The following is a 16,347-nucleotide window of genomic DNA, read 5'->3' as shown; positions in this document are numbered from 1 at the left end:
CAAGAATAGCCAAGGTATCCTAGAACAAGAACAACAAGATGAAAAGTTGTGCTCTATTAAACATCAAGATTTACATGATGCTAAAATAATTAAGATAGCATGCTATTGCACGAGAATAGACAAAACAGAGCAATGGAACAGAAGAGAGAGCTCAGCCTGCACACTCAAGCCACTCATCTTCATTTGTAAACAGGGGAATGCACACTAAAACTTCTAGGAGCTACTGCCGTACATGTATATGAGATTAGCAGAAATTTTAAAGTCTGACAATACCAAGAGTTGGTGAGGATGCAGAGCAACAGGAACCTTCCTACCTGCTGGTGGGAGTATAAACTGGTAGACAGGAGTTGACGTACACATACCTTACAACACAATAATTCTACTCCCACGCCTTTCCTAGAGAAATACATACTGCGGACACCGGCATACATGTATGCGAAGGTTCATAGCAGCAGTTTTTTTAAAAAAGTAGCGGCGTTACTCAGATCCTTTTGTCCATCTCACTGTTGAGGAAAGAGTCTTACATTCAATAAATGAATGTATCTGAAATAATGTGCTCTTATAGTCTCTGTTTTAAAGCAAAGATCCTTGGATAAAACCTACTCAAGCATCCAGAGTGCTAAGCTTATGATACCTCGTTGTGCATTAATTTCTGAAGACCAGCTATGCCATCTCCAAAAATGTTAACAGCCATGTAAAAATGATCAAAATAATGTATTAAACAGAGTAGAAATGAATGTGTATAGAAATGAAGAAGTTACACCCTACAAGTAATATCTCTCGATATCATTGGTGGGTCAATGTAGATCAAGAGGAAAAACTAGTGTAATAAGTTAGAGTTTTTGGTATTACCAAAAAGAATTCTAGATCAAGCTTTAATAAGCCTCCCAGTAAAAATCTTTGATCTCCCTCTACTACTCTAAACCCGCTCAACTTCTCTCTCTCCTTTTTTTTAAAATTTTTTTAATTTTCTCATTTTATTTTGGAGGATTGGTATGGCTTTTGAAACTTCATTGACAGGAACAAATCTACTAAATCTTGATTTCTTCTCATAGGGCACTCTAACCTATTAGATAGCCTGGAACTTTCATTTTTCAAGAACAATGTAGCCACGGATAGAGAAAGACATATGATTTCACTTATATGGGGAATCTGAAACACAAACCAAACCAAACCAAACAGAATGGATTCATAAATACAAAAAACAAACTCGTTATTACCAGGAGGGAGTAAGGTGGGGCAGATAGGCAAAAGAGGTGAAGGGGATTAAGAGGTTAAAAAAACAAACAACACAGCCATGAAAAACTCAGTAAGACACAGACAGATCTAATGACTAGAAGAAGAAATCAGGGAAAAGAAGAAATCAAGTGTTAGAATATTTGGTGCACTGGATTAGTTCAGAGTTTTGAAACCTAAACTTCTTACTGTAAATAGAAAAGGTACAAGTCTTTTCATAATATATTGTCCACCTCTTCCACAGTCCAAGAAAGCTAAAGGCCTCTGGGACTTGTGATCATCAGACCTAGGGCTAACATGTGGCGTTTTGGTCATGCTGGTATTGATTGAAAGAGACAACAGTGGAGCAAACACTATTATGGCCAATGATATGTGCATGTAGGAGGGCCTTTTTAATTATCGGTTGGGATGTTCAAGCACCAGTAAGAGGATCCAGTACAGCGTCTCAGTGCTGGTGATGGCAAAAACAACTTTCTGCCTGAAGCTCTGCAAGCCTATAGCATTCTTCTTAATAGCCCAGGCTAGAAACATATGTGATGTCCATAAACCATAGAAAGAATATGTGATGGCAAGTTCTTATGGTGGAATACTATACTGCAAAGAAAATGGATGAACAATAGCTATACACCACAACATGGATGAACGTTCCAAACCAAGTAGGTCATAAAAATATAGAAGGTGCATATACTCATTTATTGTATTTGTAAAATATTCAAGGATAGGGAAAGCTATTTTGTTTGAGATTCACAGGTGGTGAAACTATAAAGTAAAGCAAGAGACTTATTAATTAAGATTAGTGGTTACTGCTATAATGGGAAGGGGATAGGATTATGATGGAAAAGAGGCAGGCGTGCGGGCAATGTGCTGTTTCTCATCCTGGGTGGTGGTTAGATGGGTACTCTAGAACAATTTGTTAAACTATACACTTATGTGCTTTCTGATGGTTTAAAAGTAATAAATTAATACTCTGGTTTCTTTCTTATTTGAGAGAGAGAGTATGTATATGTATATGCATGTAAGTGGAGAAGGGGCAGAGAGAGAGACAGAGAGAAATCTCTTAATCAGGCTCCATGCTCAGTGCCGAGCCAAACTTGGGGCTTGATCCCACAATCTGGGATCATGACATGAATCAAAATCAAGAGTTGGGCACTCAACCAACTAAGCCACCCAAGCGCCCCATACTCTGGTTTCTTAACCAGTCTTATAAGTATGCCTAACATTAGCCAGAGCCCCAGAATTTGATCATCTCTGAGTGGATTTTTTTTTAATGTTTATTTATTTTTGAGAGAGAGAGAGACAGAGCGTGAGCAGGGGAGGGACAGAGAGAGAGGGAGACACAGAATCCGAAGTAAGTTCCAGGCTCTGAGCTGTCAGCACAGAGCATGACATGGGGCTCGAATTCATGAACTGTGAGATCATGACCTGAGCCAAAGTCAGAGGCTTAACCGACTGAGCCACCCAAGCACCTCTCTGAGTCGATTTTAAAAAGTGAGTTCTGAGTGTGTAAAGCTGAGGTTCCAAAATGATCCCAAATTGAGAAGAGGTGTAATATGGAAAGATAACTCTATATAGGGAAAAGAGAAACATACCTGAATCTAAATTCTGACTCCATGATTTGTTAGCTTCGCAATATTGAACAGTTTCTCATTTATAAAATACTGACCCTTCGGGGCTATAGGCAGGTTTATAAGAGATAAAGCAGACAAACTGTCAATAAAAGGTAGTTGGCTCTTGTATATGACTTTGCTTAGGTGCCTGGCCTAAGGGACCACCCAAAACACTGATGTCTCATGACTGAAATGGCCGATATTTTACCCCACCATGAAGGGGATTTAAAACAGAACAAAATATATCTTCTCCTTTTACCAATTTATCATTTACCCATCCCTAAAGGATTCATTCATTAATTCAACAAAACTTTCTACGGTGTCAGCCACAGATAAGGCATCATAATCTGTGTTGTTCTGATCATTACATCTTGAGAAAGATGTAGTATTGCTTGAATATTTTCAGAGTTAGTTAAAATGATCTCAGAAATGTTTTTGAAAGGAAAAGTAAAAGGCTGACTTACAAGGAAACGTGATAAAGGTTTGGAATTTAATTTAAAACAACAAAGGCCTGTGAGCATATGATCAATATTCAAAAAATCTTGAGGAGTAAGGATAAAGAGGTTTATTCAAATAATCCTGAATCATTAGGACTCACTCCCTAGAAGGTCTTCCCTTAAAGTTTGACATGAATGACTACTTGTTTTTGTCTATATCTCCTTTACTAGATCGTGAGTTCCTAAAATGTAGGGACCTGTCTTAATTCATTTATTAAAATTTTATCTTGTTTTTTTATTTTTATTGAGAGAGAGTAAGAGACAGAGAGAGAGAGAGAGAGAGAGAGAGAGAGAGAGACAACACGCCTGTGATCAGGGGAGAGGAGCAGAGGGAGAATCTTAAGCAGGCGCCACACTCAGTGTAGAGCCCGACACAGGGCTCGATACTACGACCTTGGGACCATCACCTGAGCTGAAATCAAGAATCGGATGCTCAACAGACTGAGCCACCCAGGTGTCCCTTAATTCATTTTTATGTCACTTTTTGAATAAAGTACCTTGTTCCCGCCTCACTGGATGTTATGAATTTACCTATAAAAGGTCAAGAGAGTAAATATTTTAGTCTTTGTGGGCCACATGGTCTCTGTCAGAACTACTCAAATCTGCTGTTGCAGTGCAAGAGCAGCCACCTATAATATGTAAACAAACAGGCATGGCTGTGTGCCAATAAAGCTTTATTTACAAAAACAAAAAGCAGGCACGATTTGACCCTGGATGGGTCCCTATTGACCAGGGGATAAGAATTATACTGGTTTTACCTACAACTAAACCCTTATTATCAACAAGATTGTGTGCCTAGGATATGACTGATGCTTAGTACATATTTGTTGAATGCTGAATTTCAGAAATTAGATGGAGACTTACAGAAACTAGGTCCCTAATATATGTTTACAGAATTGAACCTCAATTAAAAGAAAGCACTACATTACATGATGGTCCAGTTTGAATATTTACATGGTTCACAAAATTAAAAGACTCCCTGGATGACAGTTCTCCATAGATTATTTTATTTGTTTATTGTTTTAGAGTGAGAGGGTACAAGTAAGCTAGGGGCAGAGAGAGAGAGAGAAAGAGAGAGAGAATCCCATGAGGGGTAGAGGGAGAGAGAGAGGAAGTGGGGCTCACCCGAAATGGGGCTCATGCTCACCCAATGTAGGACTTGAACGCACAAACTGTGAGATCATGACTAAGCCGAAGTCAGATACTTAATGACTAAGCCACCCAGGCACTCCACCATAGACTATTTTAAAACAAGCATGTTGGGGGATGTCCTCCTAACTTTTTGATGGTCTTGAGTCAGGAAGAACAAGTTTGCTCTCCTGTGAAGTGCACCTTGATGCAGTTGATATTTGATTCCACCAATGGATACATCTCTTAAGGAATAGGTAAGACTACAGCTAGAACTAGGTCAGGACCACCAGTGTTTGGGATCAGGTCATTCAAATTGAGTGTTAAAAGTTGTAGCTAACGATTTCACAAGATTGTGTAGTGTTTCACATTGACAGGTTGACAGTATACACACAGCTTCCAAGCAGAGAAACAACTGAGCTGTGTACCTACTTGGTCAGGCAAAGTCAGAGTGAATTATCAGAGAGCTCACGTTGTCCACTATCTGTGGATCCTATCACGAGTTACACCACTGAGGAGTTCTAATTTATTTATCCGCAGAGCCAACTGAGCAGTTGAGACCCTCCAATCAAGGATATGCCCACTAGAGTTACCTTAATGCTTTCTTCCTCAAGTAAGCTATTATGTTGCTTCAAGTCCAAGTTCTTTCCTCGCTCATACCGGAGTTCTTTCTCAGCTGAGTTGCACAGAATCTGGATCCGGTGCAAATTCTGGCGAAGCTGTTGTACGTCCTCTTGCTGCTGGTATTTCTGTTTTTCTCTGGATGATGGATACTAAAACAAACATTTTAAAAGAGAAACATGGACAATTTAAAGGAATATTGGTGAAATGTGGGTTCCAGCTGTCAGAAGCAGAAATGTCAGCACCTGATTATTCACAGGTAAATATTTTTGGAGTTGGCTTACCTACAGCAAATTACTCTTTTTATATTTATGTCTAGTTGGTACATGTTCATGTGATCTAACTCTTGTTATTTTCGAGTGAAAATATCAAAGAAATTATTTAGGCAAAGCAGTGAGGCAAAGACAACTAACTTTCTTATTTTTCACATCAGTGAAGGGAAACAGAAGCATGGACCATTTTAGGGTAAAATATTTCAATGGAAGTTTCAAAGAGCCTATATGTGAAGAAGGAAAGCATGAATATGTATGCAGTGTTTGTGTGTGTGGGGGGGTATCTGTTGGCAAAAAGAAATAGAACAGTTAGAAGAAGATCTTAAGTTGTCAGCCTTCCTCATCACTTTCCTGTTACTACCAGATGATTCTTCTTCAGTTACTATTTGACAACCACACAACACCCTCCTGTCAGGTCTCCAGAGCAATAAAATCACCTTGACCAAAGGAGAAGTCACTTGGATTTTCTAGAAGGTAGGCTCACATCAGTGTGCAGTGGAGATAAAGAATTCAACTGTACCCAGTTCAACAGATAATATATATTTAGAGTTTCCTGAGTCTTGGTCCAGTGTACTTCCTGTCCATGACTTCCCAGAAAGCCCATGTCTCTTGCTTACAACAGAACTGCAACGCAAAATTGTCCAAGTCTTCTAAGCTCTTCTTTTCCTATCTTGGTGTAGTCAAAAAGGCAGTCTAAGTTAAATTTGCTTGTCCCAGAGTTTCATGTGTCTAAGATCCCCAGGAAAAAAAAATCTTTAATGAAATTATAATGTAGTTGTTAAGAACCCTAGCTTTGGAATTAGATACATCTGGGTTTCAGTCCTGAATCTGTCTTAGAGAAGTTCCTCAGTCTTTCTGCTTTTCATTTGCCTCATCTTACAATGGGGGTAATAATGGTAACTGCTGGATGGAGTAAAGGATAAGTAAGATAATGCATGCAAGAACTCAGCATGTGTCAGTGACACTACCTAATTTTATTTTAACTGACTTCTGTTCCAACTGAAACAAGAGTTCTGAAGCCTGGAAAGCCTTGATCACCAGTCCAGCTTCTTAATTAACTATTTGACAACACCAGCTTCTATTATTATTAAAAAAAGTTTTTTAAATGTTTGCTATTTATTTTTGAGAGTCAGAGAGAGACAGCGTGAGCAGGGGAGGGTCAGAAAGAGAGGGAGATACAGAATCCAAAGACAGGCTCCAGGCTCTAAGCTAGCTGTCAGCACAGAGCCCAATGCAGGGCTCAAACCCATGAACTGTGAGATCATGACCTGAACCAAAGTTGGATGCTTAACCGACTGAGCCACCCAGGTGCCCCAACACCTGCTTTTAATAATCAGTTAGTAGTCAGCAGCCCATATGGGCACTGCCCATAGATATACAAGAGAAGCACCCCCTTTATGCCAACATATGGAAGTTGTTTGCCTATTTCAAAGATGAGAATAGCCAGAAGATAGTTTTCCTTGCCTATATTTTCTAGTCAAGTCACTGGCCAGAGTAGAAATGCAAACTATTTTTCATGAAAGAAACTACCTGTCAACCAGTCAAGTGGCCTCTATTTTATTTTATTTTATTCTATTTTTACAAATAGTTTATTGTCAAATTAGTTTCCACATAACATTAAGTGCTCATCCCCACAAGTGTCCTCCTCCATGCCCCTCCCCCCTCCCCCCCACATCCATCAGTCCTCAGTTTTTGTCAGCATTCAAGAGTCTCTCATGGTTTGCCTCTCTCCCTTTCCCCCACCATTTCCCCCCTTCTTCTCCCCCTTGTTCCTCCGTCAAGTTCCTCCTAATCCTCCTATACGTGCAAACATATGATATTTGTCCTTTTCTGCCTGACTTATTTCGCTCAGCATAACACCCTCAAGGTCCATCCGTGTTGCTACACATGGTCAGATTTCATTGTTTCTCATTGCCATGTAGTATTCCATGGCATAGATAAACCACATCTTCTTGATCCATTCATCTGTTGATGGACACTTAGGTTCTTTCCATGTTTTGGCTATTGTGGAGAGTGCTGCTATGAACATTGGGGTACATGTGCTCCTATGCCTCAGCATTTCTGTATCCCTTGGGTAAATGCCTAGCAGTGCTATTGCTGGGTCATAGGGGAGTTCTATTGTTAGTTTCCTGAGGAACCTCCACACTGTTTTCCAGAGAGGCTGTACCAGTTTACATTCCCACCAACAGTGTAGGAGGGTGCCCGTTTCTCCACATCCTCGCCAGCATCTAGAGTTCTCTGATTTGCTCATTTTAGCCACTCTGACTGGCGTGAGGTGGTATCTCAGTGTGGTTTTGATTTGTATTTCCCTGATGAGGAGGGATGCTGAGCATAAGTGGCCTCTATTTTAAAGGGTCTCTATTTTTTCCTCACATGTAAATTGCTTCCCGGCAGAAATTTATTAGGGAGACAGTTAGACTCACTCAGCCTACTAGGGACCCTGTAGGGGTGCAAAGTAAAGTACATAAGCATCCTTTCTTGATCAATCAACGGATTTATTAAGTCAATTATCCTCTCCGAGTCTCAGCTGACTCATCTGCAAATTAAAGGCATGAGCCCAGATGATGGGTAATGTCTCTTCCATCTTAAGGAATTCATAATTCCTTAAGAATTAAAAGAAATAAAAATGGAGCCAGCATTAATTATCTTAATTTTATAGGCTTAAAGTCTAGCTTTTAATATTTTAAAATATTGTCTTCACAAAAGAAAAATTTAATATGAACCAAATCCATATACTGGTTCCAGTGACAAGATCATTCCTTTTGTGGAAACAATTAAAGCCTATGAACCTTAAATATTCTTATCCAGTGTGGATGGAACAGGCTGTCCAACCTGTGAATCTGTTAATCAACAAAGTCCACTTGTTCTGACTCTCTACTTGGCAAACATCCTTCAGATTTTGATTTTTCTTTGCTCTCTACAGGTAAACATGCTGTTCATTTAAACATGTTCAAGTGATAATTATGATTAATCATTACGGAATAATCACTAACAGGCATTCTGATTTTTACCCAATAGTCTTGAAAATTTGGTTTGAGTTTATCCTCAAGATACAGATCCATTCTAGGGGGACTAATACATCGAGTTTTGGAGCCTACAAGCCTAAGGGCCAAACCCTGAATAAATTCACCAAGATAATCTATAGGAGACATCCTGAGAGGCCTTTTGGGAGACAGCTTGTCAGCCTTCCTTAGGAAATTAGCTCTATGTGAGAACTGTATGCTTTCTTTGAATTTCTCAGCAGGGGAAACAAATCAAATAGCAGCTAAAAGGTCAAGGTCTAGAGTAGACAGACCCAGGTTCCACCACAATGTGTTATTCTGGGAAAATTATTTAACCTCTCTAAAACCTCAGTTTCCTCATCTATAAAGTGGCAACAATAATATCCTGTCTTCTTGTGTTGCTTAATATACACAAGGTATTTAGTATAATGCCTGGAACATAAGTAAATATTCAATAATGCTATGTAAAACTATGAAACTAGATTTTAACCCTATAATATTGAGATAATTAATGGTGATTCCAGTGTATTTCACAAATACTGGGAAATTAATCATCTAGAATTCAGTTATTATAACTGTACCTGGAACACCGTTGAATAGCAGAAATCAAGTCACCAAAGGCAATCAACAGCCACAAATGATGTCACATATACATATGAACAATAGAGCTCATATACTTTCTCATAAAAGAGGCTCTCACCATTCTCTTTCTATGTATTTACTATCAATAAGCATTCTTTAAAGTCTAATATCTAGTCTCAAGCTGTAGTCACTTAAACAATGTTTTAAACATTTATTTTTTTTTTTGAGAGACAATAGGAGCAGGGAAAGTATATATAGAGAGGGAGACACAGAATCCAAAGCAGGCTCCAGGCTCTCAGCTGTCAGCACAGAGGCTGACGCAGGGCTCGAACTAACCAACAGTGAGATCATGACCTGAGCCAAAGTCAGACGCTTAACTGACTGAGCCACCCAGATGCCCCGAGCTATAGTTGCTTAAATGTGTATGTTATGTATGTATATTCGTATGTTATGAAATTGGTTGGATAATCAGGTAGGCATTAGACACTATAATCTGACAACGGGGGTGAAGACCAAAAACCTCACATACACGAGAACTAAAAAGTAGAACAATTTATAGCCACCAGTAGATCCAAGCACCCTTTACACAGAAAAAGGTTCTGAAATTATCACTGCACAGCACACTGCAGAAAAATTAAAGTCTGTCTAAAATCCTTGCCTGCTTAAAGAAGTAAATGAAATAATGTGCGTTGTATTGTTTTGGGAAATGTAAAGTTCAAAACACGAATATGTTATTTTTTCCCATGAGGCTCACATCTATCTTGTTTCCTGTTGTATGTGCTCTAACACAGGGCCTGGCATGTCATAGATGCTCAATTAACAAGAGTTGAATAAATGAGTAAGAGCAACTTAGTCTTCTTTCAGTAATTCAAAGTCCTTATTGTGGAATAAAATTACTGAACTCTGCAAGAATTCAGTAAAACCCTAAGAAGCCATGTGGTATAAAAGACTATTTGTCCTTTCAGAAAGTGGCTATTTGCCCAGATTTCCCATATAATTCATATATATTTAATAGTTTTTCACCTCCCTCCTGGGTAGTGAGAAATGATTCTTCAAATAATGAGAAAGGATAAATTAAATAAAATTAATAAATTAACCAGGGTGTTACTTCTCATACTCTCCAACTCATTATTCTGTATGTGCATTGATCATTTTAAGCTCACAAACAAAGATTTTATAATCTTTGTGACCACAGCGCTGAGCCTCTTTTCAAGCCGCCTACACTCACTGGGTCACTTCCCAATAAAGGGAAGGCATGGGGGATTTAAAATGAACTTCTTTTTTTTTGTGGAAACTAATTTGACAATAAACTATTTGGAAAAAATAAAATAAAATGAACTTCTTTTTGAACACTTGATGTCCTAGATCACTCTAGGCTTCTAAAGAAACCCAGAGTCTTCCTTCTCTTTCAAATGTATCTGAATCTCCTCTCAGGTATCTATTTTCTTTCTTTACTGTGACTTGCCTAGTTTTCAGACTATATCTGAATTTCTTTTCAAATGCTTTTTTGACTTCCTTTACTATTACTCTGCCTTTTTTTTTTCTAAATATACACTTGAATCCATTTTAAAATGCCTATTAGCAGTCTTTTGAAGTTAGTTTACCTATGTGTACAAAGGCTTCCCTCTGTGGATCTCAAAATAAATTCCTAGAAAGGTATGTGTAGGCAAATCTTAGTTGGTACAAGAGAAAACCTGCAAAACTGAGCTGTAAGAGCTGAAGCATGGTTGGTCGTCACTCTCTTGATCTCTCCAGCAGGTAGATCTCTAGTAAATGGCAAAAGCCAAACTGAATTCCAAGTCTGTGGTCTCTTCCCCACCCAAACAAAGTATTCTGTACATGTAAGCTAGGTGCAATGAACAGAAAATGTGGCACAAATCCTGCCCTTCATGATTTTACCTCCCAAGGGCAGACATTGACAACCCATCAGCATTCCTTCCTATGGAGCCTAAAGGGAGCCTAAGAGCCCTTTATAACAAAGTGCATCAATGACAGGGCTTAGTTCAGATTCTGGTTGCTATTTTATTACCATTCAGACCACAGTTATGAGCTTGCTTAACAATACACATTGATGCTGATATAAAAATTACGCCTATAGCCACAGCTGACCGGAGGAAACAGACCCAGTCAGAGTGTGTGATTACAGCACCTACCTGGGTGCCACTGTCATCTGAACTATCCCCAGAGCTCTGAGACTGAAGGAGGCTCTGATTTACATGATTCAGCTTTTCTCTAAGCCTCACAATTTCCTCAGGCTTCAAGGTCAACTGTTGTTCTTCGCTTTTCATATCTTGGTTCTGTTGTGAGTCCTCCTCCTTCTGCCCCTCTCTTGGCAAAGTGCCCTCCTCTACTGACTCCTCTGGAATTTCCTTCTGTTTACTTTCTCCTAGTTCAGGACTTGGTGCAAATACAACAACAAAAAACTGTCAAAATGTTCATTACAGTAGCAGAATATGGAGGGAAAAAAACCCCTACCAGTACTACAAGCAAATTTTCTAACTTGAATTCTTTAAAAAAAAATTTTTTTAATGTTTATTTAATTTTGAGAGAGAGAGAGAGAGAGAGAGAATGAGAGAAAATGAGCAGGGAAAGGGCAGAGGGAGGAGAAAATGAATCTGAGCAGGCTCTGGGCTTTGAGCTGTCAGCACAGAACACCCCCGTGGGGCTCGAACCCATGAACTGTGAGATCATGACCTGAGCCTACATTGGATGCTTAGCCAACTGAGCCACCCAGGTGCCCCTCCAATTTGAATTCTACAGCAGAACAGTTATCTTACTCTCATACATAAACTTGAAAAACAAATGAGTCATTTTTTTTATAAACTCACATACAGGGAGATGACCCAAGAGAGATTTTTGTCTATACCGAAACAACCAGTTTAAGTGAGTTTTTCAGTTTTCAATTTTAAGTATGGCATTGGGCATACTTAACGATTTTTTAAAATTTTTATTATTTGTTATTAAAATATTTTTTAATGTTTATTTATTTTTGAGAGACAGAGAGAGACAGAGCACTAACAGGGGAGGGGAAGAGAGAGAGGGAGACATAGAATCCCAAGCAGGCTCCAGGCTTTGAGCTGTCAACACAGAGCCCAACGCGGGGCTCGAACTCACAAACCGTGAGATCATGACCTGAGCTGACGTCGGCTGCTTAACCAACTGAGCCACCCAGGCTCCCCTATTATTTGTTATTTTTAAAAATGTTTATTTTATTTATTTTTGAGAGAGAGAGAGACAGAGAGAGTGCAAACAGGGGAAGGACAGAGAGAGAGGGAGACAGAGAATCTGAAGCAGGCTCCAGGCTCTGAGCTGTCAGCACAGAGCCCAAGGTGGGGCTCACACTCATGAACCGTGAGGTCATGACCTGAGCCAAAGTTGGTTGCTTAACTAACTGAGCCACCCAGATGCCCCTAAAGATTTTTTTAAATTACTCAATAAGCAACGGGCACTTTGGTAGGCACTAGGACATATCCCTGCGCTAAAGACTTACAATTTAGTGAGAAAAAAGATAAGTAATTAAGTGAATAGATTAAACTAGTAGTAAGTAATCCGAGACCTGATGGATAAGTAGGCACAAACTGGGCAAACATAAAGGGACAGGTGTGTGCATACTTGCATGTGTGAATGTGTGTTGGGAGAAGGTGCTGATATAGATGAGAACAGAGAAAAAAAGGGTGTTCGAGTTTGACTTAAAAAATAAAATGGGTAAAGGCCCAGAGACAAAAGAGAGAACATCTTTTAGAAAGATCATTTGGATGCCACGTGGCAGGAACCAGAGATTACCATAGTGATCCATGTGATAAACCATAGTGACTAGAACAAGATGGTGGGGGTGGAAACAAGTGGTGGATTCTAGAGATATTTAGAACACAATATTGATAAAAGTTGTCATGAACTGGCTGTGGCAGGGGAGAGAGAAAAAGCAATAAAGGATGACATGTCTGGGCAGAGAGACCAAGAAGGGGGAATGGGAATGTAAACTGGAAGGGTGCCTCTGGTGAAGATACAGACACAGAAAAATATGAGCAGAAGCCTTGGGATGGGATAGCATGAGCCAAGGAGAAGGCGGGAAGTCAGAGGAGGAGGACCATGCTAGATAGGAGCCTAAAGACGAGTAAGAACAGGCAGGGGAATGAAAGCCTGGAGAGGAGGCTGAGAAGCCAGGGATGGAGGGAGGAGGGAAACCAAGAGACCATGAGACACAGAAGCCGAGGGGAGGGAATACACCTTCAGTAGTTAGTGTGGATGAAAAGTAGTATGAATACAAGCATGACCATTTTATTTTTGCTCCTTCATTTTAAATTTGTTTCAGCTCCCTTGGAGCCTAGCATAGCGTGCTTCACAAATCATAGCTGGTGCTCAGATTCTTCAGGAAGGCAATTTGGCAGTACAGATCAAGAGCCATAAAAATGTTCAGACCCTTTGACTGAATAATTGAATACCAATGAATTTACTGCAGTAGAATAATTCATGAGAAGGAAAGAGCTGAATGTATAATAATGATCATAAGCATGCTATTTAAAACAGTGATTAAATGGAGACACAGAAATGGCTGAGAGAATTAAAGATAAATCAACTTGAAAGTGGAATAAAGACTATTCATCAACATGAAAAATACTTTAATTAAAGTAAAATGGTCGGACAATAAACTATATATGTGTATGTATATGTGTATAAACATATATAATACCATGAGAAATGTATATACAGAAAAAACTGGAGAGGAACAGGGGAAAAATTATGTCTAGGGAATCTATTTTTCCGTTTTAAAATTCCTTTAGCATTGTATTAAAAAAAGAGAATTAAATATTTTATTTTGGACTCAGTAGTTTTTAAAAGATAATATATTCAAACTAGGGGCACCTGGGTGACTCAATCAATTAATGATCCTTGGTTTTTGTTCAGGTCATGATCTCATGGTTCATGGGTTTCAGCCCCATATAGAGCTCTGCACTGACAGTGTGGAGCCTGCTTGGGATTCTCTGTCTCCCTCTCTGTCTCTCCCCTGCCCACTCTCCTTGTCTCTCTTGAAATAAATAAACTTAAAAAAAAGATATATTAAAATATATAAAACAATATGAAACAAAGAATAAAATGCTTTAAAATTAAATTTCTGATAAAATAACAATGATGTTTTCCATCCTCCATAAACTCTTTTCCTTTTCCTACTCCCCTGGAAGCCAGATACACTTAAATACTAGAAAAATGTAAACATATACCTCGTAATTTTTAAAATGGAAAAACTAACTTGTTTCCAGGAAGATGGAGTAAACATACTTTTCCCTCTGTCTCCCACCAAGTACAACTAAAAACAGGGAGATTAGATATAAGACAGACATAAGAAGGTAGAGAAGAAAGGTAGAGAGAAGGCAGACTAGCTAGGGTACTCAGGCCCTGAGGAATGACATGACTGGGAGCCTCCTGGGTTTTCTTTTTACTTCAAATATCCTAGACTTGCAGGTGGAGAAACCAGCAACCCACACGGCACCAACAAGTATTGAGGACCAGGAAATGGACAGTAAAACAGGTAAGAAAACTTGTGGACAGTATCTGCTTTACTCCAAACGCCACAGAAGAAAATTGTGGCCCCACCCTCACCCATGTCAGCAAAGGTCAGGTTGGGAGCCTATACTTCCACCTTCACCAGGCTATAATGAGGCACCCCAAATACCCATTGGGGTGCTGTCACAGGCCAACAGGGAGCAGGGACTTTCATCCCTGCCAAGCAGTAACAGACATGGAGAGTCTTTCATTCTCACCTGGCAGTGAATAGACCCTTTCTCCCTTTCCACTGTGGTGATGTCAGAGGAGGACTAGTGGAGAGTAAGAGCTTTCACCACTGCCCAGAATAACAAGATCCCCCTACTCACCTCCGTGTGGTGTCGTGGAGACCCAGTGGTAGCAGTAACAAGGCATTCCTCCCCCTCACAGCCAGAGCAGTCTAAGCAGAGGCCTGGTGGAGAGTAAGGACTCCCATCCTCACTAGCAGTAATGAGGACCCTCTCCTTTCCTTGGGTGTCCATGGAGGTTGATGCGGAACATGGACTTCTACCCTGCCTGGGGTGGTAGTGAGGCAGCACCCTCCTACTCCCCCTGCCACAGGAGTATTAGAAGAAGCCAGCTTAACTGAAGGTGTGACTAAGACCTAGAGTCTCATAATACCCCAAATATTCTGATCTAATAAAAAATTACTCCTCATTGCAAAATACAGGAAAAGGATAAAAGGCAACAATAGATGAAAAAACCAACATATCAGAATTATCTGACAAAGATTTTTAATCAGCTGTTATAAAAATGCTTTGATAAACTTATGAATAAGCTTGAAATGCATGAACAAATGCAAAGTCTCAGAAAAGAACTATAAAGTATTGGCACAGAAATAGAGAATAGAAGGAAGAATCAAGTAGAAATTTTAGACATGAAGAGTACAATAATCAAAATAAAAACTGAAATGCAAAATGGACTTAAATGTAAAATCACAAATAAATTGAAAGAGTCTTCAAGATTTAAAGTTAAGCAATATTCTAAGACTTAACACCAAAAATATGATCCATAAAAGGAAAGACTGATACGTCATCAAAATGAAAAACTTTCACACTGAGAAAATCCTGGTAAGAGAGTGAAAGATGAGCTACAGACTGGGAAAAAATATTTGCAAATCACATATCTGACAAAGGACTAGTGTCTAGAATTCATAAAGAACTCTCCAAACTGAACAGTGAAAAAATAAACCCACTTAGAAAATAGGCAAAGGCATGAAAGGAGACTTCACTGAAGAGGACAGACAGATGCAAATAAGCACCTGAAAAGGTATTCAACATTATTAGCCTTTAGGAAAATGCAAATTAAAGCTATAATGAGCTATCACTATACACACACTGGAATGGCTAAAATTTACAAATGGCAACACCAAATGCTAGTGAAGATGCAGAAAACTGGATCACTCCTATATTGCTAGTGGGAATGTAAAATGGTATAGTTACTGGGGGAAAATGGTTTAGCAGTCTCTTAAAATACAGCAACAAAAAAACCTAATATGTGATGACCACGTAGCCCAGAAATTGCACTCCTGGGGATTTATCCTAGAGAAATGAATGATTACAGTCATATAAAACTTGAATATTTATAGCAGCTTTATTTAAAATAGTCCAAACTAGAAATAACTCAGATGTCTTCCAATGGATGAGTGGTTAAAGTGGCACAGCTATACTATAGAATACTATATATAAGAGTCAAAAGGATGCAATTATTGTATCAATAACCCAGATTAGTCTCCAGAGAATTATGTTGAGTGAAAAAAGCCAACCCCAAAAGGTTACATATTGTAGGGTTATATTTATATAACATTCTTGAAATGAAAAACTAACAGAGATGGAGAATAGACTAGTTAGAATTACAGTAG

General features: G+C 39.1%; 1 protein-coding gene across 3 annotated transcripts in view; it reads right to left on the bottom strand.

Moving 5' to 3' along the window:
* LOC120236079 (coiled-coil domain-containing protein 30-like) overlaps positions 1–16,347 on the bottom strand; it is an 80,336-nt gene that overhangs the window by 48,034 nt on the left and 15,955 nt on the right. For all 3 annotated transcript variants that reach the window (XM_039238710.1, XM_039238709.1, XM_039238711.1), the window contains exons 6-7: positions 11,099–11,342; positions 5,062–5,241 (exon numbers count right to left, since the gene is read on the bottom strand). In XM_039238710.1, coding sequence (XP_039094641.1) covers positions 5,062–5,241; positions 11,099–11,342 — 424 coding nt within the window. The remainder of the gene's footprint in view (positions 1–5,061; positions 5,242–11,098; positions 11,343–16,347) is intronic.

This window comes from Hyaena hyaena, unplaced genomic scaffold (genome assembly GCF_003009895.1).
Source record: "Hyaena hyaena isolate Hyena2069 unplaced genomic scaffold, ASM300989v1 scaffold_144, whole genome shotgun sequence".
Taxonomy (NCBI): domain Eukaryota; kingdom Metazoa; phylum Chordata; class Mammalia; order Carnivora; family Hyaenidae; genus Hyaena; species Hyaena hyaena.
Note: the sequence above shows the minus strand (reverse complement) of the source record. Positions and strands in the feature narration are given on the sequence as shown.